The sequence below is a fragment of the Carcharodon carcharias genome, chromosome 1 (genome assembly GCF_017639515.1).
Source record: "Carcharodon carcharias isolate sCarCar2 chromosome 1, sCarCar2.pri, whole genome shotgun sequence".
Classification (NCBI taxonomy): Eukaryota; Metazoa; Chordata; class Chondrichthyes; order Lamniformes; family Lamnidae; genus Carcharodon; species Carcharodon carcharias.
In genome coordinates, this window is record NC_054467.1 from 100,478,706 (window position 1) to 100,500,697 (window position 21,992).

A 21,992-nucleotide genomic window follows, 5' to 3' on the forward strand; every position below is an offset into this window, starting at 1 on the left:
ATATCTTTCAATGTGGCAGTTAAAATCCTGTTTCTTTTCATTCTTTACAGGCAGGGATAGATTTTCCTTACCACCTGAGCATTGAACATTGGCCAGGCAGAGCGTAAAACAGAGAAATCTACTGAGGAGAATAGAATGCCATTTACAGGACCCAATTGCTTTTTCATTCCTAAATTCAATTACCATCACTTGACCCTTCCTGACAGACTTCCCTTTAGCATTTTAGGCTGATGAGGCTTAAAGGCAGATAATGAATTTGAAAATATACCCCAAAGACAAATCTAATCAACATCTCCACTTATTACTTTTTCATTTGTTAATATTCTTAGTCCACTCCTCCCTCTAATCTCAAATGGAATACCCACTAGCTATTCCTACACGACTGCTTCTACAAAGCTTGGTTTCCTCATTCATGCCACCTATTTTCTCTTTGATAACTGTTAAAAACATTCAATACGATATAAAGCCTCAGCCCATCCAGCTTTTCTTTCTGCCTACAATCTTCAGTCTTTATGGTGTCCTGTCGTATGGGCATTGGCCTTTACCTTTCTGTTTCTTAAAATTGATTTAAAATTTAATTCTGCTCATTTGTCCCCAAAATATCAGTTGTTGGATAGGATTTTGCTTTCTGAGGTGAACAAAAGGCACAAGCTTTCCATTCCACTTACACTTGCCCAGTCATTCTATGGGCTTTTGCACAGAAAGCTCCTGTCATCCAAGAAATGCAGGATCCTCAATTTAGCATTTGGTGTCTGTGTGAACAGGGAAAACAACTGTGTGACTGAGTCAAACTGAAGGATTGTTAGTGAGCAGTCTGAACCAGGAAATGCAATTAGAATAGTGAATGTAATGTCAAATCAGGTAAAGTAGGCGAAATAAAGGCCAGGGCTTTACAGGGCAGCAGTGGCCCGGCCCACCAACCAGAAAACTGGCAGCAAGCCAGGCTCAGCTGGTCATGCAAGCCCCAATTATATTCTATGATCCTCAGCAATTAGTTGCCTGCAGTGGGGGCTTCCACCTCTTTAAAAACTGAGGATCCTCCCCCACCCTCCGACCCCTCCCCCCCCCCCCCCCCCCCCCACACCCCGCCCCCCACCCGCCCCCCACCCCATATCAATTGCTGGGTCTGCAACCAGTCCAGAGCAGCCACAATGGAGGAGGCCCCAGAATTAAGGTGGGGCTCATCGGGTCCAGTCAGGCCGGTCCCGGGGAAGTCGGGGAAATCAGTCATGGAAGCAGGGGGGCTCTTTCAGCAGGGCCAATCCTAACATTTTGGAGAGAGGCCCTTTGTAGGTCGCAAGGTGCCCGATCAGGAGGTGCTTTCCCCCAAGCCCGCAAGTGGGCTTCCAGGGTATACCTGGCAGTCTTCCCATGTGGCAGTGCCAACCTGTCCCTGGTAAAATATCAGCAGCAACAGGAAGAGGCCCTTAAGTGGCCTTAATTGGCCACTTAAAGGCCTGAATTGGCCTAAGGGCAGGCGAGCTGTCTGCCATACCATTCCTTCTTCTGATAAAATGTCAGCTGTGGCAGAAGACAACAGGTACACATACCCCCACCATCCCAACTGAACTTACACCCCTGCAACTATCTCCCAGCCAGCTCCCTGGGGCCTCACTGTTAAACTCGGCCCATCGTGGTCAGTGTTTTTTTTAAATGACATGCAGCAGCTGGAGGATTAAGATTCTATGAACAATTTATTGAATTTATTTCTACTACATGTCCTTTTGACATGACCACTGATCCTTCCATAGTCAACATTTTCTGTGAGCAAAACAGGATATTAGAAATCTCTGCAGTCAGAACATGTAACAACTTTTGGGTTCCTGTGATCCACTTAGACATAAATGCCCTGCATTCATTCAAGAACTTTAAAAGCAAAGTGCAATATATGATGGGGTAGAAAAAAATCTTGAGATGAGACTTGGTTCACAGCCAAGACGAAAGTGCCAACAACGCTGCATTTCATCAAAGTAAACCAGCCACTTTCTTTCTCTTGTGCTGGTTGCTGAAAGTTGAGCATGCCCAAAAGCTTCTTTGAAATCCAAAGGAATTTTCAGCCATTCCAGGTTGCGACACGACCTGTCTTACACGTAAGTTACATTTTCAAACACGTCACATGATATTTCACCTTTTGTAAATCCAAAATGTTGAAGTCCATATAGCAATTTAATGATTGGAAATGGTTACTGGAACTAAGCTTTGGTGAGAATCAAAACATAATGCAAACACTTTTTCTGTCAACATCTGTATACAGGAGTCAGTTGTTTATTCCTTGGATAACTAGGGTATTATTTCCCACTCCATCAAGTAGCTACAAATTGTATAAATATCTGTGACTGACTTTCTCTTCCACTCTCTGATAGCTAAGCTAAGATTGATGCCTGCATATACCACCAGTTGTAAAAAAAATAAGAAGTCCCATTTCTTTACCATAGGTTTGACAGGGACCCATGAGCTGCAAAGACTAAAAGGGCCATTGTAGATAGATACTAAGCTGTTTTGTAATATATGATCTTGTCATTCTAAGAATGCATGCTTATAAAAAAGGGAAACTTCATTGGAACACAAAATGGTTCAGATGAAGTTAATTCAATGTGCTAGACAATGGGATAATTCAACTGAGGATTCACATATAAACCTAAAATGACCCAATTTAAGTTACTTCAGTTTTGAATTTTGGGTCAGTCCTATCTGTTCCCTAAATAATGCGTTAAGTCAATTAAGCATAAAAACAGATAGTAAATATTTGTACACAAGTGGAAAATTGCTATGTCCATTTAATGTAACCTTAGCAGAAAAATCTAACTCTGTGTTCTGTCCACAAAAGAACAGTAACATGTCAATAACATCAATTGGTGGGTCAGGCCTATGGCTTAGTCATAGCATCCTGGGATTTCCCCACTAACAGCACCCTGGGTGTACTTACACCACATGGACTGCAGCAGTTCAAGAAGACGGCTCACCACAAACTTCTCAAAGGCAGTTGGGGATGGGCAACAAATGCTGGCCTAGCCAGCGATGCCCACTTCCCGTAAATGAATAAAAAAAAATTTCAACCTCTGAGACAGAGTCAGCATTTGAAGCCCACCCTGGACAATCCAGGGGAGTGGAGACTAGATTGACATCCAATGGGTAACTTGTGCCACATGGACTGTAGGTGACTAGAAAACACTCCTGCCACGTAGGAATAATGGTGCCTGTTATCTTATGGATATATATAGACTCAGGAATAATCATTTGCTAGCAAAAACGCTATGTGCTGCTGCATAAAATTGTCAAAGCTGGTATGCATGGCTAGAATAATCTTTCTCTATTGCTTCAGTAATCTGTAGATTGAGCTATGCCAAAGATCCAGTATAAAATAACTTCATTTCTACAGGTAAAAGAAGAAAACCCTCATTATTTACAAAAGTTCCATTTGAATCACATAAATTTAAAAAAATTCACTTGTAAGCATTCTTGACACTTAAAATACATTACGATGTACACGCAAAAGTATAAATTATATACACAGATAAGTTAACCACAATATTGTGACTGTTCTTATAATCTTTAAAAAAAGCACAAAAAGATAATGGCAGGACAAAATGCCTGCAAAATTTCAGCCTTCATTCAAATAGCTTACAAAAACATGTACATTATCTGGTCAGCTCCATTAGTGAATTACTGACATTTAATATGTTCTGAGCCACATTTTTTAATAGTCCTGTGATGCCTTTCGTGACACATCTGGAATGAATATGTTTAAGTGCTTACATCTGCTGAAAGCAAATCAAAAATGTCTAACAAAACAAGGTATTGCACAATCCAATGCTGATGTGACTCACAGAAGAGTGCACTTTGTAGTGTGATTGACCACCCACATTTTCATCAATGAATCTGCAAGCCTTCCCACAGAACAAGTCCCTGTGTAACTGCTGCTTATAAGGAACAATATTATTTTTGTGTCAGTATTTTAATGTAAGTGTGTGATACTACCAAACATCTAAAAGCAACTAAAATTCTCTTTAATTCTTACATATGCCAAAATAACGCATTCTATCATTTCCATTTTTTTGTGTTACTTTAAATCACAGAATGTGTTAAAACCTATACAGATGTGACTCATACTGCAATGTGGAATGTTTACAGTGTTCTATGTAAACAATTTAGTCATGGATATAACTAGCTTCCCATATCACACAAATCTATTGCATTCCAGTACTACATTTCTGTGACCAATGTCATGAACATTATATTAGCAATTTTTTTTTCCATATTACTGAGTTGGCTAACCAGCAACCAACTCAGAGTTCAGTTTTAATTCCAATAATCAGTAGACCAGGTGGAGACCAGCACCAAATTCTGAGTTTCCATCTGAAACAGCAGAGAATAACCAGCTGCAAACCTCGGAGTTCAGTCCACAACTTGAAAGCTAATACTGAGGTGTGCAATCATGAGCACGCTCTCAAAGTTCAATTCATAACGTCAAGTTGAACAAAAAAAAAAGACACATTTGAATCAGATCTGTGACCAATGAAATATGGACATCCAATGTCTGTTTTGCTCTCACTGAGATGTATCCTCCTTGGTGCTGATACGGGAGTTCTAGACTACTGTATGTCCAAGTGTCTTGTCCTCAGAGGCCAGTTATTTAAAACATCTTAGATTTGGGGCTGATTATAAAGCAGTTTATGTCCATGCTAAACCCTAGTTAGAAGTGTTGATCTGAAAAAAATAGGAATACATTGTTTTAACTGCACAATCAAATAGTCAAATAGGAACTTGCAGGAACAATGACCACTTTAGGTTTTGCGATAAAAGAAAACAGCACAGAAGGCTATTCAAACTCTTTTCTCAGCAGATCATTTTTTCAGGTACTTCCTACCTACTTTATCTATCAGATTTAAAACAAAATATTTCTGATGAGCTCTGAATAAGCCAATCAAATATCAATGTAGTGTGTGTCCCATTTTCTCCATAAATTGAGGTCACCCAAAACTCTGCAGGCTGTGTCGTAACACGCACTGAGTCCTGTTCACCTCTCACTCGTGCTCGCAGAGGTACACTGACTCTTGATTAGGCAATACCCTGATTTTAAAATTCTATTCCTTGTTTTCAAATCGCCCCATGGACTCATCCCTTCCTATCTCTGTAATTTCCTCCAGCCTCACAGCCCTCCAGTTTGGATCTGTTGAGTACCCCCAATTTTAATTGCTCCACCCTTGGTGGCAATGCTTTTAGCTTCCAAAGCCCTAAGCTCTGGAATTCCCTCCCTAAAATTCACTGCCTCTTGGCTTTTTATTTCCTCCTTTAAGGTACTCATTAAAACCTAACCTTTTTTTACCAAATCTTTGGTCATCTGCCCTATGTGGTTCAGTCTTAACTTTTGTTTGATAATGCTCTCATGAAGCACCTTGGGATGTTTTATTACTTTAAATATGTTTTAAAATACAAGTTGTTGTGTGTTTTCACAGAGTGGGTCAACATTGCAATCCTGAATTACATGTCATGATACCATGTCTTCAGTATGTCTTAAACTAACTGTTTTATTATATCAAAAACACTGCTTGGGTCAACTTAGGAGTAGGGATAAGTATAAGATATGAAGTTTACACACTCCTGTTTAAAGTCTGGGTTTTTCCTCCACTCATTTGTTTTCATGAATCACCACATGAATCATAGTTACAAGATTCCTGATGAACCTCTGCACTTCCATATTTTGAAGGATGGAATTATATTGGGTAGGCGGAGCCTTTTGTGGAATGTCTGTTTCATAACACTGCTGATAAAGGGATTAGGGCGCATAAAATCCATTTGCAAACCAAATGCTCGATTTCCTTTTGTTTTCTATTTTTCAATCTCAAGTATTTGTTGTGGTTTGGCAAACTTTCAATGGAGATTTAAAATAAAAGCACACAATCACTCAGTAAACAGATCAAAAACACACTGATCCTATTGATCCTCAAATAAAAAAAAGTAAAGGGAAAATATGTAATTATCTAGAATTTATATAGGGGTTTATGTACACGCCTTTCTTTTTAATTACCCACATACTAAAATTGCTGCTTAATGAGCTTTGCTGTCTACCTTAGGGTCTTCCACCGTTCCTTCTCAATGTGGTTCTCAGGGCTTTCACTCTCATAGGACGCCAAGTAAAGTGCTGAGGAGAAACAGGGGAAATAATAATACATTACCAATGATATAATATCAATCTAAAGCAAAACCTGTTTTATAAAGCCCCTGTCTATCTTAGGCACAAAGAAATTACAGCACAGAAGGAGGTCATTTGGCTCTTGTGTATGTGCCAGTATAGCTCTTCAACAACTCTTCAGCTTCGGTTCTCTCTTCAATCCCATCTTCCTGCCTCTTCCCTGCATCCATTTGCCACAGAATCTTAGGGATGAATTCACATTTAACCTATAACCCTTCCAAAAATAGCATGGAGCCAGGTTGTTTGCTCTGTTCTACTATTAGTCAATTCAAGTAAAGAACCGTGAAAATGAAGTGAAAAAAATCTTACTGTCCATCTACATTTTAGAAGCAAGTTAAATTTGATCATGATTGGGGACAAGGCTTGTGACATACCCAAGGATTTGTGGCCATGGCAACAGACATTTCAATGAACACATGAACTCTGCTTTGATTCACTGGTCCTGGTTGTTGAGGATCAGCTGAAACCTGTGCTTTAAATGCTACATATGTTTGATAGTTTTATATAATTTGGAAGGTATTTTTTGATTTAATTTGTTTCAATTAGAATTTCAAAGGTAATAGGAGATATGTCTCACCTCAGCCTGCAGCTGTACTTTAGTTTTCCCTGCTCTATGATCCACATAAAGGGGAGCATGCAGAGATGGGGCTAAATTAAAGCTGATGTTTGTTGTACAGCCACTGGACTGGGTTCTGCATTATTAGGAGAGATTGCAAACTGCAGTATAAAAGCAAAATACCGCGGATGTTGGAAATATGAACCAAAATCAAAAATTGCTGGAAAAACTCAGCAGGTCTGACAGCATCTATGAAGAGGAAGACAGTTCTGATGAAGAGTCATACGGACTCAAAATGTTAACTCTGTCTTCCTCTCCACAGATGCTGTCAGACCTGCTGAGTTTTTCCAGCAACTTTTGTTTTTGTTGCAAATTGTAGTGTTTTGATTATTTAATACCTGAGGATGTGTAAATTCAATGCTCTGTAATCTGCTGAAATCTGTCACTAATCTTTATAGCCACTGTTTAATTTTTATGGGCTGAATCTTCCGTTCAGCGCGCAGGGACAGGCCCCGCTCGCTGATGCACAAAATGACGCGCGTAGACCTCGAGTGTGCATCCCGACGTCACTGCGCGTCATTCTGATCTCCAGTTCAGCAGGCGCACACTGGAGTTGGCTGTGTGCCCGCCAAACTGTCAAAGGCCTGTTAAGGACATTAATCTCCTAATTCAAGTAATTGTCAGGGCTGCCTTTCCAACCTTAAGGTTGGCGGCAGGCGAAGAGCCCCGGCGGCCTTCGCGTTTCTCATGAAAACTCATCCACGGGTGGGATGAGGTTTCATGAAGGGTTTACAAATTAAATTTAATAAAATTTATAAACATGTCCCAGCTCATGTGACACTATCACATGAGAGGACATGTCTGAATAATTTTATTTCTTTATTTTAAACATTTTTTGAGCTGAACATAATCTTGCTGAGGCACGGAGCTGCTTCAGGGAGATTACTGTGCTCAAGAGCATAGGCTGTGAGTCTCCCTCCTCCTCCCGCCCGCACAAGTAGCGCTGAGCGCTTCTGGGTGCACGTCACGCTGGGCGGGCTTTAATTGGCCCACCCACGATAAATGGCTGCCCCCCCTCCACCCGTCTGCACCCGCTCAGCCCGCCCAACAGGGAGAAAATTCTCCCCTATGTTTAACAAAATAACTTAGACACAATTATTTGTTAGTATTCATTCTTACGTTATTCAAAGGCTCGAATAATATTAAAAGGCTTATGTAATTTTCAGTGAGCAAATTGCAAAGACTAGAGTATTTATTCAGCTCTGGGCTACTTTACAATAGGAGATTTTGGGGGGAATTTTATGGCAGCGGGGTTTTACATTCCAGCCAAAGTCAATGAAGTTTAGCACGGCTCGCCGTATTTTCAGCCCGGCCCTGCCGGGATGGGGCCGTAAAATTCCAGTCATTGTAAGTAAGGTCGTGGGTAGATTCACATGCATCAAGAGCTCCCTTATGAGAGGGGCTCTTAATGCTGAGTACAAGAGAGATATCTGGTAAGAGCCTGAAAGTTATAGCAAACAATATAGACAGGTATCAGTGCAAAAGGCCAGTTTAAAAGTCTGTGCTTAGATCCTTTGGTTGACACTGAGGTCAGGATATAACATTTTAAGAGTGAGCATTTGTAAACTAAAATCAAACTTGTTTCTAAGTGCAAAGTAAATGTGATTATAAATTGGCCATTCATCACCGTAAAACATGCCTCAGGTTCTGTTTTTGGCAATTTTAGAAATGTTTTTAGCAAGTTTCTGTTGATGTGCAGCAACCAAGATTGGCAACTCCAAACAAGAGTTCACCCTTTCTCTGAAATTGAGATTTTCATAAGTTTCTCAATGTCAAGTTTTATTGCTTAAAAATCAAAATCAGACTAATCTCCAGTGTAACTTTAGAAATCAATAGACATCACTGTGGCCACAGTTGTAAATCAATTTACTTTCCTCAGCTATTGAGCAATTTTATTAAATATTATCTCTATGGTTCTGAGATTACACTTTGAAATATTAGTGGGCAAAAGCTTAACAAGTTCATATGACATTTCTTTGCTATTTTAACATTCACGTTATCCCATTTAAAATGGTTAAAAATTCTGCTAGGATACCAGCACTCTAGGGCCATATATTCAAGAGATATCCGATCCACTCTATGTAGTGATATGTATTTTTGTTTTATCTGTTCTAATGTATTTTGGACTTTTGAAAGGAAACTTTAACGTTAGGAAAAGGACAAGTTATAAATTTGACATTCTTTCGTTAATCCTAGAAAATCAATTTTATCTGCCCCAATGACAACTTGTATTTATATAGCACCTTTAATGTAATAGAATGTCCCAAAGTGCTTCACAAGAGCATTATAGAACAAAATTTGACAACAAGCTACATAAAGATATATTAGGGCAAATAATGAAAAGCTTGCCTGAAGTGTTTGCCTAGATTATGTTCTCAATTTCCAGGAGTGCAGCTTTGACTATAACCTTCTGACATAACCTGCCTTGACGATAACCTGCTGCCACTGAGCTAAACTAACTGCTCGCCAAGGATGGTGAAAACATGATGAAATGTTTTTTAAAGGAAAAACACAGGACAGATGTTCCTCTGAAATCTAAAATCTAACAATAATTTGTTTCAATCATTGTACACTATGTGCACAGGAACAATTATATTTCAATCAAACTTACATCATAGCCATGAACAGTGTGTGGGGGGTACGTTGAGTTAAAAGTAAAAGTTAATACAAGTAGCATAATTCTAAAGGAAGTTTTCTGCATTGAGCAAAATGCTTTTCAGTTTGGGTTTCCAGTTAGTTTATATTGAAGTGACTGATAATTGTATTAAGTATTCAAAAATCCACACATGGACAATTCACTATATCCATTCCTAAAACAATTATAATCCTTTTGAGTCGTTGTACAGCGTTTCATTTTATCACTATGGAAATAAATAAATGTACAGTTTCTGCTACAATTCCCTTGACAAGTCCAGTAAATCAGTGTTAATCAATGATTTACAGAATTTACTTACTTACATAAGCACTGATGAATGCCGAACACTTATTTTACAAAAGAACATCACAAACTAATTCGAGGAAGCTACTTATCAAGTCTCTTAATATTCCAATAGGATTTTTCATGTTTCGGAGAGACACAGTTTACTAGAAGAGGAACTCACTTAAGATATTTGTTCATAATATGTTATAAATTATTAACGGCAGGATTGTTCATATGGCAGGCCATTTTATGCGGGCAGGCCAATTAAGAACCGCCCAGTGTAATACGTGGCCAGTGCTACCCGTGTGGGTGGGGGGAAGTGGGAGAGTCAGGGCCAGCGCTCTTTCGCGTTGCGTGCTAAAGAGTGCTTCAATCTCCCTGAGGCATGGAGCTGCCTCATGGAGACTGAATCGATAATAAAATTATTAAATAAAAGGTGTAATAATTTATTTAAGCAAGTCAGTCACATGAGTTGGGACATGTTTTTAAATTTATTAAATTTTTAAAAATTATTTAATAAACGCTTTAGGAAACCACAGCCTGTTTGTGGATGCGGTTTCCTAAAAAAACATGAAGGCCACTTGGCTTTTTTGCCTGCCTGCAGCCTTAAGGTTGGACGGGCAGTGTGTAGAATAACTTTAATTAGATCCATAATGACCTTAATAGGCCGTTTACATATTGGCGGGTGCGCAGCCGACTCTGGCGCGCAACTGCAGAAGGAATCATTGCTACTCAGCGCGATGACGTCAGGACGTACGGCCGACATCATCGCGTGTTATTTTACATGTCGGCGTGTTGGGCCCCTCACGCTGACCGGAAAATTCTGCCCTAAGTTATTTAAGTGGTAAGTTAACGTTCGGACATACAGTAAATAGGACAGCAATGCCACAATTATCCCTTTCACCTTGAATAGTTGTTATTATAGAAAGATATTATCTGAATTTATACACAGATCCAAGTTATAAGTATCAAAGCTTTAAGTTATAATATTAATGTATGTACATAAATTTACCTTTCTGCAAGAAAAAAATCTTATAGATTATAGCAGGCACTGCAGAAAATTAATTTTAATTATTATTTTCAAGAATCACTGTTAGTCAGTGGTTCTCTTATCTTCATTATTTTCATTAAAATGCATGCGCTATGTCATCCTAATAGCACAATTCATTTTCAAACGTATCTACTGACTTACTATCTTCAGAGAAGACAGGGGCTGTGAGAAGATATTGAAGAATTTTGCGATCACGCTCAAAGGGGCACTCCACTTGTTTCCAGGTCATAAACTCACTGACCTGCTTTGCAAGCTCCCAGAATTTCTAAAAGAAGAAGTAATAAATTAAATAGCTTCATGCGATGGCTCGGACTATAATCTTAGAGAATATTTCAGTGCAAACCAATATTTCTTGGTGGTTTTAAATGTGAATTGCTCCATGAACTTAAGAGTCCTTGGACCAAGAGGGTCACAGCAGTCTGAGCAGCAGCCTAAAAGGAGAATGTGAAAGGTAATATACTTTTGGACATCAAATTATTTTTAAAAAATGTCTGGTTGACAGAAAATAGATGGTAACTTACCAGCACATTTATCTGTGAGGCAAAAAATAATTTCCCGCAATTAATTTGGTGGTTTTGGGGCATTGGAGAGCCAAAACATGGGGTGGGATTTTATGGCCCCATTGTGGTGGGGGCAGGGCTGTAAAATGCGGTGAGCCATTCAAAGGTCTAATGGCTTTGATGGGACCGGAAGAGGATGTGAACACTGCTCCCACACGAGATTGACAGCCAAGAGCAATCACATGCTGGCTGGCCAATTAACAGCCAGCCAGTGCAAAACTCGCTCGGAGAGAAGGCCAGCGCTTATGGGGGCGGGAAGAGGGCTGGCCCATGAATCTGACAGCTGTGGGCGGGGGGTTTAAAAGCAGATGAATGAAAGGATGTAGATGAGGATCAACTGTTGGAGAGGACGGTGAGGAACTTGAAAGTTAAAGTTTAATCAAGAGTGAAAGTTAGGAGGAAAGTGTGCAAGGAAGATTGCAATGTCCTCAGGTGCCAGAAGACATGGAAGAAGGATTAGAAATGCCTGAAGCCAAGCATCCCCCGCTTCTTTGATGCCTGCCTGTGGTTACTCCAATACTGTCAGTGATCACCGGGAGATATTGCTGCTATGTGACTGCAAGAGGAGGCCTCCACACCATACCTAGGAGGATTAGTCAGAGGTGGAAGCACAAGTCAGCAGCCAGGGCTCATTAGAAGGAGCTAGATGCAGTGCTGGAAGAGGGTCAATGACCTTCTCCGCTCTGCAAGGGTGAGTATTAAGGCCCCATTTCATCTTGGATAAATGTGTAGGTGTGGGCTTGCATTTGTTGGAACTTGAGGGTGTTAAAGCCATGAGCTAAAGTTGATACATCTTACTGTGCCCTTGAAGATTGCTTGGGACTAGCCAGGATGGAAGGCATGCCTTGAAGGGGGAAGTCTCACAATGTGCTGGGTATTTAAACCAGTGATATTGGCGAGGAAGATGCAATGTTCTGGCATATAAATGGGGTCTCATTAAAGCACTATTGTCCTTACAACAGAAGAAGAGTCATTATTCTCTGGAGTGAAGCTGAACTAGTGTTGCTAACTCCATTAAAGGAGGAGACCCTGGAGCGGGTTGGTGAGTGTGGAGTGAGATCCACTGGTGGTGGAGAGGCAGGGTCTCAGAGGAGGGTAAGAGTGAAGTGGGCACAGAAGAGGTTGGGGAAAGGTCTGAGAAATGGAGGGCAACAGGTGTAAGACTGACAGGTGAAATCCAGTAATTCTGAATATTCATCCATTCTGAAGTCTTTGTTTGCTAGATTACCAATTTCAGAATCTAACAGAATGCATCTACTTTGATACTAATGGATACTTACACTTGCTTTTCCTCCATCTGAGGGATCATCTTGAAGACCACTTAATGATCCAGAAGGCCCTCCATTAACACTGGAAGAGGATTAACTCATAGATGCCCCCGTGTCACATCCTCTTTCTGCACCACCTCAAACACAGGCACTGGGGAAGGCATGTCACACTCGCTTGAGGGGACGTCGGAGACAGGGAGTCCCCGGAGCTCTGACAATCGGAGGATGATTGCTGGAGACCAGGATGATGCTGAGCCCCAGGTAGATGTTGAGCCTCTGGAGTCGTCTATTAGGCAACAAATGCTGGAATGCATGTGGAGAAGTCGCAGATGGTCTCTGTGTTGGTGGAGTCCATGTACGGTAATGAGCACTATGTTGACCCTCAGCTCTGAATGCACAATATCCTCCAAAGAGAGAGTGACGGCTCTCTTGGAGCGGCAGCTCCAGAAACTCAATCAGGTATTTCTGGGGTTCCCACTCAGACCTGTGATCCCACCGACTGGCAGTGATCTCAGCAGGTCATTGCCAATTCAAGAGATGGATGAGGCACCTAGTGACTTTGCTAGCTGCTTGTCCATCTATGATGAGCAGGAAGATTCAAGAAAACCTTGTTGCTGGATGACCTGCAGCTCCATGTACCTGGGGGACTCCTCTCAGGGCACTCCTGATGATGACAGCAGCTCCTCTGCCAGTGACTGTTGCATCTGAGGACACTGCAGTGAATGAGGAGTGCCCAGCCATTGCACAGGACTCTCCTGCCCAATCAGGTCCTTCACAGGCCTCAGCGACCAGAGGACAGCCACCAAAGTCATCAAGGCTAAAGGGGCATTAGAGTCAGCAGCCTGCCTCCAATGCAGCTGCTGGCAAGAGGGAAGTGCCCAGATATAGCACATGTAAGCGGATCATTAAATCACCTTAATCACAGAACGGCTATCACATGTGAAATCTTTCTCATTGTCACTTTGTCTCATGTTGTATATTGCAGTCACACTTCACTATTAAAATGTGACCTGATGTCAAATGCCCTTATAGTGCTTTCTGCAAAAGTAAGATCGGAGGCCTGCAATTAGATCAAGATATCGTTGGGCATGATAGTGTATTTCAGAAGGAGGCACAAGAGAAAGAAGGTGCCAGGAGGGCTGCATGAGCTCTGAGCAATGAGTTGACTGGTTCTTTGCTATGATTTGATGTCTTGACTTTCGAGGCCTACTGGGGACTCTTTTGAGTCAAAGCCTTCAAGGTCTCTCTGGCTCCCAAAAGCTGCTTCATTGCTGGATCAACATCACAACTCTGTGGCTGAGCAGGTTCTTCCTCAGAATCAGCGCTAGAATCTTCCTCAGTGGCTTCTGGAAGCACATCGCTTTCTTGGACATCAATCTGATCTCCCCTTGAGAAAGCATCATTGTGAAGGGCACAGCACACAACCATAATGAGGGACACGCGTTCTGGAGATATGGCAGAGATTCCCCGGAGTGGTCCAGACAACAACATCTGATTTTCAGGAAGCCTATTGTCCTCTCAACAATGGCCCTCGTTGAGGAATGGCTTCTGTTGTACCTCTCCTCCGTGGGCAACCTTGGATGTTTGATAGGTGTCATTAGCCACCTTTTCAGAGGAGATCCTTTATCCCCCATGTTGTAGGGTGGCCGAGTTGTGCTATTAATGGTACACCTGATCTGTAGACACTTCTTGGGTGGAAACACTAAGTTTATCTGTAATATACTCAGTTGCAACGATACGTTTGCTTTCAACTCCAACTACATCTCTACACTAACTGCTGAGGTAGCCCGTGCTAATCTCCTATTGATTACTACAGATCTTATGATCTTCCTTAACAAATATTATTCTTAAAAGAACACTGCTTGCTAAATAAAACCATAATTACTACACCCCACCAAGCAGCCATCCAAGCTTGCAGGAGCTGTGAGCAGCCTTGGAACTTCAGATTGACGGAAAATAGATGAATCATGGCAATTCCCAGGATATCTGGCACAAACCCGCAAGATCTGTTGTTAAGATTGCACACTAGCTCGAAATTCAGACAGTGGAACCCCTTATGATTTACAAAGGCCCCTGGCTCTCCAGCAGGTGCCTTGATGGGCACACGGGCGTAAGCAATGGCTCCTTGAATCCCTGGAAAGCCTGCAATGGCGATGAATCCTCTGGAATGCGCTGCCTAGCTTTCCTCTTCTATCTTGTAATGTATAAATGTGTTGACCCTTCAGAACAGTGCACCTGTCACAAGCTTTATACAGCTGTGTCCTGCAGATTGTGACACTCCGCAAAGATCTCCAACAGATCCCTGGAATGAACGTGAAGCATAAAAATTAAGGGCAACTGTGACCTTTAGGGCCATTGGCATTGGGTGCCCACCTACATAGTTGGAAGCTATCTCGGGGCCTATCATGTCACGAAGTGAGGTTAATATCCCTTTTGAAAGGCGGATCCCTCTTCAGCACTGGACCTCAGTCATTTCAAGATAGCTGGATCTCAGCCTGTAGACTCTTCCGTAAGGGTACTGGCATCTTCCCCTGCTCCTTCCCCCTTGCAAGGCTTGCTGGCCCTCAATCCCTTCTGGTTGTGCTTCTTGGTCTGGAGGGCAGGTTCTATGATGCCGTCTCCGACCAGCTGGCCTCCTCTCCCTTCTTGCCCTCTCCTCATCTGAGGATTGCTTTCAGCTGAATAAACAATGCCCATTTTTAACTTTATGCTCTGCAGAGATTTAACCTATATTGTGGTGAGGCCTGTCTGTAAAAGCCTCTAAAACGACTTAAGCCTCCTAATCTACATAAGAAATGAACAGGATGCTTCATTAATTAATCAGTAATGCCCAGACTTACAACTTGCTTTGGAACTCCTACGTCCTCACTTCTTCATTACCTTCTGAACCCTATATCCAGCCCTGGCTATAGAAAGTTAAAAATGTGCAATCTCCGTCAGCCTATTATGCCCATGTGCCGACCGGAAAAATGAACAAGTCTGTCAAAATTGGAGTCAACTGGCCCTTTAATTGCCTTCATAGGCCATTTAATTGACATTGGGTGTGCTTCTGACATTCGCGCACACTCGCCTAGTGTAATCTCGTGATGGTGACATCGGGAGGGGTTCCTGATGTCATCACATGATATTTAACGCTCCGTCAGGCGTGTCAGGCACCTGCAGGGGCTACGTTAAATTGTGACCCAAGACTCATACACATGCAGACACACACACCAATATCAGAAATGTAGCAGGCAGGAGCAGTGGACCAAAGATTAAGGTAAGAGATCAGGTGGGAGTCAAAAGGGCACCTGACATTTCAGAGGGAGTTACATGACAGAGTAATTGTGCTGAATAAAAAAAATCAATGAATAAGAGGGGCAGATTGGTGAGGGGAAAGATTGTTGGTTTACATAATGGCACAGAGATAGATTGAAAAATGGTCTTTATAAAGTTAAACGGTACATTGTACAGCGGTTACATAGCACTTGAATGGCACGATTTCCTATTAAAGTATATCTTTCTTCAAGCGGTTTGAATTTTACTCAACTTTACAATGTTTTGTCTCTTATTAGACAAAAATGGACAAAGTAATAACAGCATTACTCACCTCAAAATTGACATGTCCATTCAGTAAACGATTGGCACAGCCCTCATTTAAAAAGTAAATATCCTTGATTAATAGGCTGCAGAAAGGAATTACAATCTGCCAAAAAAATACAAATAAGTGTCATTAAATAAAAAATGGTTATAAACTTCAGTTGAAGAATGCACCCTGTTAGTCAAACTATTAATTACACATCTTGATTAATAAAACACTCCTGTAAATTTTCTTCAAGATGCAGCAGATCACAAGGCAAATGTCCAATAATGATCTAACACTATGCAAATATTAGTTGGAAAGCAATGAAATTTATTTGCTTGTCATGTTAATGGACATATTATGCTGCTTATTTTAAAACAGATTAGTACCTTTACCAAAATATTAGAAAAGCAATTTCATATGAGTTATATGATTATACCTTGATATTCATGTAGCGTAATCTCAAACTGGGTGCTTCTTAAGAGTTCTAGATGGCCTGAATTTTTAGGATGGTGGTGTCTTGCCCTGCAGCCCATTTACACTCTAGTGAGTGTTAATTGGCTGCAGACGGGACTTCTGCCCCTCACTCAGGAGGAAGTCCCACCTTAGAGAGCTGCCAGCCAATCTGATTGGCCAGCAGCTCTCCAGTCCCTGAGGCAACAGTGCTGCAGTGGACAGAAGAGGAAGCTCAAGAAGACATCGGAGCCTAAGTCCAGGAGGCCCAGGTTAGTTGAAGGGGTCCCAAAATGGGAAGGTAGGAAGGCCTGCTGGGCGTGAGGGGGGCGATCGGGGTCTTGAGGGAGAGGGAAATCTGGAGGCCACTGGAACTTGGGAGGGGTCGGGGGTGCCTGACTTCAGAAGGGGGCTTCTGATGGAGGTGCACTGCATCCCCCTCCAACCCCCCCACCCCCCTCCACTCCAGCCCTGGATGTAAGTTTGATGTATTTTGGGCTCTCTCTACAGAGGTTCACTCTTCCTGCCAGCTTAAAAATTGAGGTTGGTCAGGAAACAGCCCTTAAGTGGCCATTAATTGGCCACTTTAGAGCCTTAACTGAAGCAAGGGTGGGCTTCCTGTCTGAGGCCTTGCCTGCCTCAATGGTAAATTGCTGTGTGGCGGCCTTCAACTTCATGCTCCCCTCCCCGCCTAAAATTCCGCTGGAGGGGGAGCGTAAAATTCAGGCCACTGTTGCATCACATTGCCTTAGTATTTTTATAGTCTGCAAGATTTGTTTAGGAGTCTAACAAACATACCAGCAATCAAGCTCAAACTGAATTGTTAAGTAATTAACTCGCAATGCATCTTATAATTGTTGATGGGGATTCTGATTTTAAAACACTAAGGTACATTACAGGAGTTACAAATAACAATGTAACATATCTTTCTGTCCTATGTTAGAATACAATGATCAAAATCTCCGTTACTTCAGACGAAGCCTACCTAGGGATTCCTAAACTGCTTCTAGATTACAAGATTGCAATTGATGGCAGCTGTGGGATTCAACTGCCATTGCTGCCTTTAAAAACAATTAACCATTTTCCCCGATGGCTCAGCAATTTACTTGGCATACAGCAGAGATGTGGGGAATGCAGAAAGTCCAGGTTGCATCAGCTGTCTCTGCTGAGCTATCTGATCTGTTATGGGTATTATAATTGGCTTCAATACCCTTGGGTTACGGAGGGAAAATCCACACCATTCTATCACTTCTGATTTCTATTTGGTAATCACCTGCCGTAAATGTGCACAAACAACAAACAGGAACAAGGTTGGACTGCAATATGGTGCCTTTGATTCCTGAATAAACTTATTGTCATGGTTCACATCTGAATAATAGCCACTTAGTCAAAGTGCTGAGGAGTGATCAATGTCACAGAAGCCATAACCCAATAAGGGGTCAACATATTCAAGAACTAAGGGAAACAATCGTCAGAGAAAAAGATGCCAATAGGTAAGACTTAATTTACATTGTACTGAATTTATGGGATGACATTTGTATGGAGCATTATGCAGTAGGTATGACGATGCGTTGGCAGTCTGTTTTACCTTGTCTCTGGTTTTCTTTTTCACCACCTTCAAAAGTCAAAGCTTTTGCTGATCTGTTAAAATGCGATGATCTGCAAATGGAATTTTCCCCATGTGTGAAGAAAAGCTTTGTGAATTGCTGGCTTTGTCAGCATTACAAGGGCAGCATGTATTTATAAAGTGACTTTTGATTGATTTGCAGCTTTGGACATTGTTGACCGCACCATCTTGCTCTAAAACCTCTCCACCATCGCTCAGATGGGTAGGACTGCCCTCTCCAAGTTCTTATCATAGCCAGAGTATCACCTGCAATGGCTTCTGTTCCTGTCCCACCGTTAGTTCTGGTGTTCCCTAAGGATTTATCCATGGCCTCTCCCTCCTATTTCTCATCTACATTGATCTGTTGATCTGCACCCTAATAAAATGATTCGCAAGCACAACATAAATGTTCCAATGTGTGCTGACGACACCCAGCTCTATCTCACCAATAGCTTTCTGGATTAATATTCCCAGTAAGCTGCATGGTTTCTTGGCTGCACAGCAGCATGGAAGGTAATGTGCAGACCTTGTTCTATGATAAACAGTAGCCACAAAAGAAAATTTAAAGGGATCATGCACTGAAAAAAGTGACCAGATACAACAACTAAATTTTAAATGGAGCATTGTTCTCGACCTCGTCACTGTCTCTGATTTGTCCCACTGTTTATCTAACATTCAGTCTTAGATAAATTTCCTGCAAGTAAAAATTGGGAAGACTGGTGCCCATCAAAAACTCGATTCTCTCCCAATGCTATCCCTCTCGACGGTCACTCGTCCTATTCAACCCCAAGAAGAGCTTCTGGCCACTTATCCACGCCATCACCGAGACTGTGCACCTCCAACATCATCTGTCTCCATCCCTGCCTCAGTTCATTTGCTGCTGAATTGCTTATCCATGCTTTTTGTAACCTCCAGACTTGACTATTCTAATGCCCCTCATCTTCCATCCTCCATAAACTTAACTTATATAAAGCTGTTTGTCCATTTAACTTGAATGAAGTCACGTCATCCATCGAACCTGAATTTGCTGGCCAACAATGGCTCCCAGTCCAGCAACACCTTGAGCAGAAATTTCTGCCTGTTGGCCGGGCCTTGCGGGAGCGGGCATGGACTTGATTGCCACCTACAATTTGGTCCGCACCGCCATTTTACATGTGTGGGTCAATTAAGGCATGAAACGCGGCTCCCGAGGATGGAGGGAGTGGGCGGGCTATGGCGGGGCTGCTATGACTGCCAGGTCCAATGGTGACCTGGCGGCCTGTTTAGAAGAGCTCCTGCAGCTTTGCAAAGACTGTCAATCATGGCCAGCAGAAGGGCTCCCCAAAGCGCTGCTGGTGAGCAGGCCAGGCAGGAAGGTAGGGCAGGGGGGTACTGTGCCCCTCGTTTTTCAGATGATTGCCTTGCTGTCCTCCTCGAGGTGCCAGCATGGCGAGAGGTCCTCGTTCCCAGGGACGGGGGGAGGAGGCCCCTCTAAATAACCAAACGTGCATGGGAGGAGGTGGCGGAGATCGTGAGCTCCCGTGATGTGGCGCGATGCACCTAGGTCCAGTGCTGGAAGCGCTTTAACGTCTCCTTGCTTTTTGGAGCAGCTTGTGGTGGAGCCCACTAGGGAACAGGCAATTCTAGATTTAGTGATGTGTAATGAGGCAGATTTGATAAGGGAGCTTAAGGTGAAGGAACCCTTAGGAGGAAGTGACCATAATATGATAGAATTTACCCTGCAATTTGAGAGGAAAAAGCTGGAATCAGATGTAACGGTATTACAGTTGAATTAAGGCATGAGGGAGGAGCGGGCCAGAATTGACGGGGAGATGAGCCGAGCAGGAAAGACAGTGAAACAGCAATGGCAGGAGTTTCTGGGAGTAATTTGGGAGACACAGCAAAAATTCATCCCTAGGAAGAAGAAACATACTAAAGGGAGGACGAGGCAACCATGGCTGACAAAGGAAGTCAGGGACAGCATAAAAGCCAAAGAGAAAGAATACAATGCAGCGAAGAGCAGTGGGAAACCAGGGGATTGGGAAGCCCACAAAGAGCAACAGAGAACAGCCAAAAATGAAATAAGGAGGGAGAAGATTAAATATGAGGGTAAACTAGCCAGTAATATAAAAAAAGATTGCAAGAGTTTTTTAGATATAGAAAGGGTAAGAGAGAGGCAAAAGTGGACAATGGGCCACTGGAAAATGACGCTGGAGAAGTAGTAATGGGGAACAAAGAAATGGCAGAGGAACTGAATAGGTACTTTGCGTCAGTCTTCACAGTGGAAGACACGAGTAACATCCCCAAAGTTCAAGAGAGTCGGGGGGGCAGAGGTGAGTATGGTGGCCATTACCAAGGAGAAGGTGCTAGGAAAACTGAAAGGTCTGAAGCTGGATAAATCACCTGGACCAGATGGATTACACCCCAGAGTTCTGAAGGAGATAGCTGAAGAGATAGTGGAGGCGTTTGTGGTGATCTTTCAAGAATCACTCGAGTCAGGGAAGGTCCTGGAGGACTGGAAGATCATTAATGTAACCCCCTTGTTTAAGAAGGGAGTAAGGCAAAAGACGGGAAATTACAGGCCGATTAGCCTGACCTTGGTCGTTGGTAAGATTTTAGAGGCCATTATTAAGGATGAGATTTCAGAATACTTGGAAGTGCATGGTAAAATCGGCCAAAGTCAACATGGTTTCATCAAGGGGAGGTCATGCCTGACAAATCTGTTAGAATTCTTTGAGGAGGTAATGAGTAGGTTAGACAAAGGAGAGTCAATGGATGTTATCTACTTGGACTTCCAGAAGGCCTTTGACAAGGTGCCGCACAGGAGGCTGCTCAGCAAGATAAGAGCCCATGGTTTTAGAGACAAGGTGCTAGCGTGGATAGAAGATTGGCTGTCTGGCAGGAGGCAGAGGGTGGGGATAAGGGGGTCCTTCTCAGGATAGTGGCCGGTGACTAGTGGAGTTCCGCAGGGGTCAGTGTTGGGACCACAACTTTTAACTTTATACATTAATGATCTAGATGAAGGAACTGAGGGCATCCTGGCTAAGTTTGCAGATGATGCAAAGATAGGTGGAAGAACAGGTAGTATTGAGGAGGCAGGGAGGCTGCAGAAGGATTTGGACAGGTTAGGAGAATGGGCAAAGAAGTGGCAGATGGAATACAACGTGGACAAGTGTAAGGTCATGCACTTTGGTAGGAAGAATAGAGGCATAGACTATTTTCTAAATGGGGAGAGAATTCAGAAATCTGGAGTGCAAAGGGACTTGGGAGTCCTAGTCCAGGATTCTCTTAAGGTTAACTTGCAGGTTGAGTCGGTAGTTAGGAAGGCAAATGCAATGTTGGCATTTATTTCGAGAGGACTAGAATATAAAAGCAGGGATGTGCTGCTGAGGCTTTATAAGGCTCTGGTCAGACCACAGTTAGAATATTGTGAGCAATTTTGGGCCCCATATCTCAGGAAGGATATTCTGGCCCTGGAGAGGGTCCAGAGGAGGTTCACGAGAATGATCCCAGGAATGAAAGGCTTAACATATGAGGAACGTTTGAGGACTCTGGGTCTATACTCAATGGTGTTTAGAAGGATGAGGGGGGATCTGATTGAAACTTACAGAATACTGAAAGGCCTGGATAGAGTGGACGTGGGGAAGATGTTTCCATTAGTAGGAGAGACCAGGACCCGAGGGCACAGCCTCAGAGTAAAGGGAAGACCTTTTAGAACAGAAATGAAGAGAAGCTTCTTTAGCCAGAGAGTAGAGAATCTGTGGAATTCATTGCCACAGAAGGC

The 21,992-nt window shown here is 42.5% G+C and overlaps 1 protein-coding gene across 2 annotated transcripts in view; it reads right to left on the reverse strand.

Annotated features, from left to right (window-relative positions):
* Positions 1-1,675: 1,675 nt before the first annotated feature.
* The window catches only part of rasgef1ba (RasGEF domain family, member 1Ba), a 96,247-nt gene continuing 75,930 nt past the window's right edge, over positions 1,676-21,992 (reverse strand). For both annotated transcript variants that reach the window (XM_041198857.1, XM_041198848.1), the window contains 4 exons: positions 16,198-16,293; positions 10,922-11,045; positions 6,070-6,142; positions 1,676-4,707 (listed from right to left, as the gene is read on the reverse strand). In XM_041198857.1, the coding sequence (XP_041054791.1) occupies positions 4,683-4,707; positions 6,070-6,142; positions 10,922-11,045; positions 16,198-16,293 (318 nt within the window). In that variant the 3' untranslated portion in view covers positions 1,676-4,682. The remainder of the gene's footprint in view (positions 4,708-6,069; positions 6,143-10,921; positions 11,046-16,197; positions 16,294-21,992) is intronic.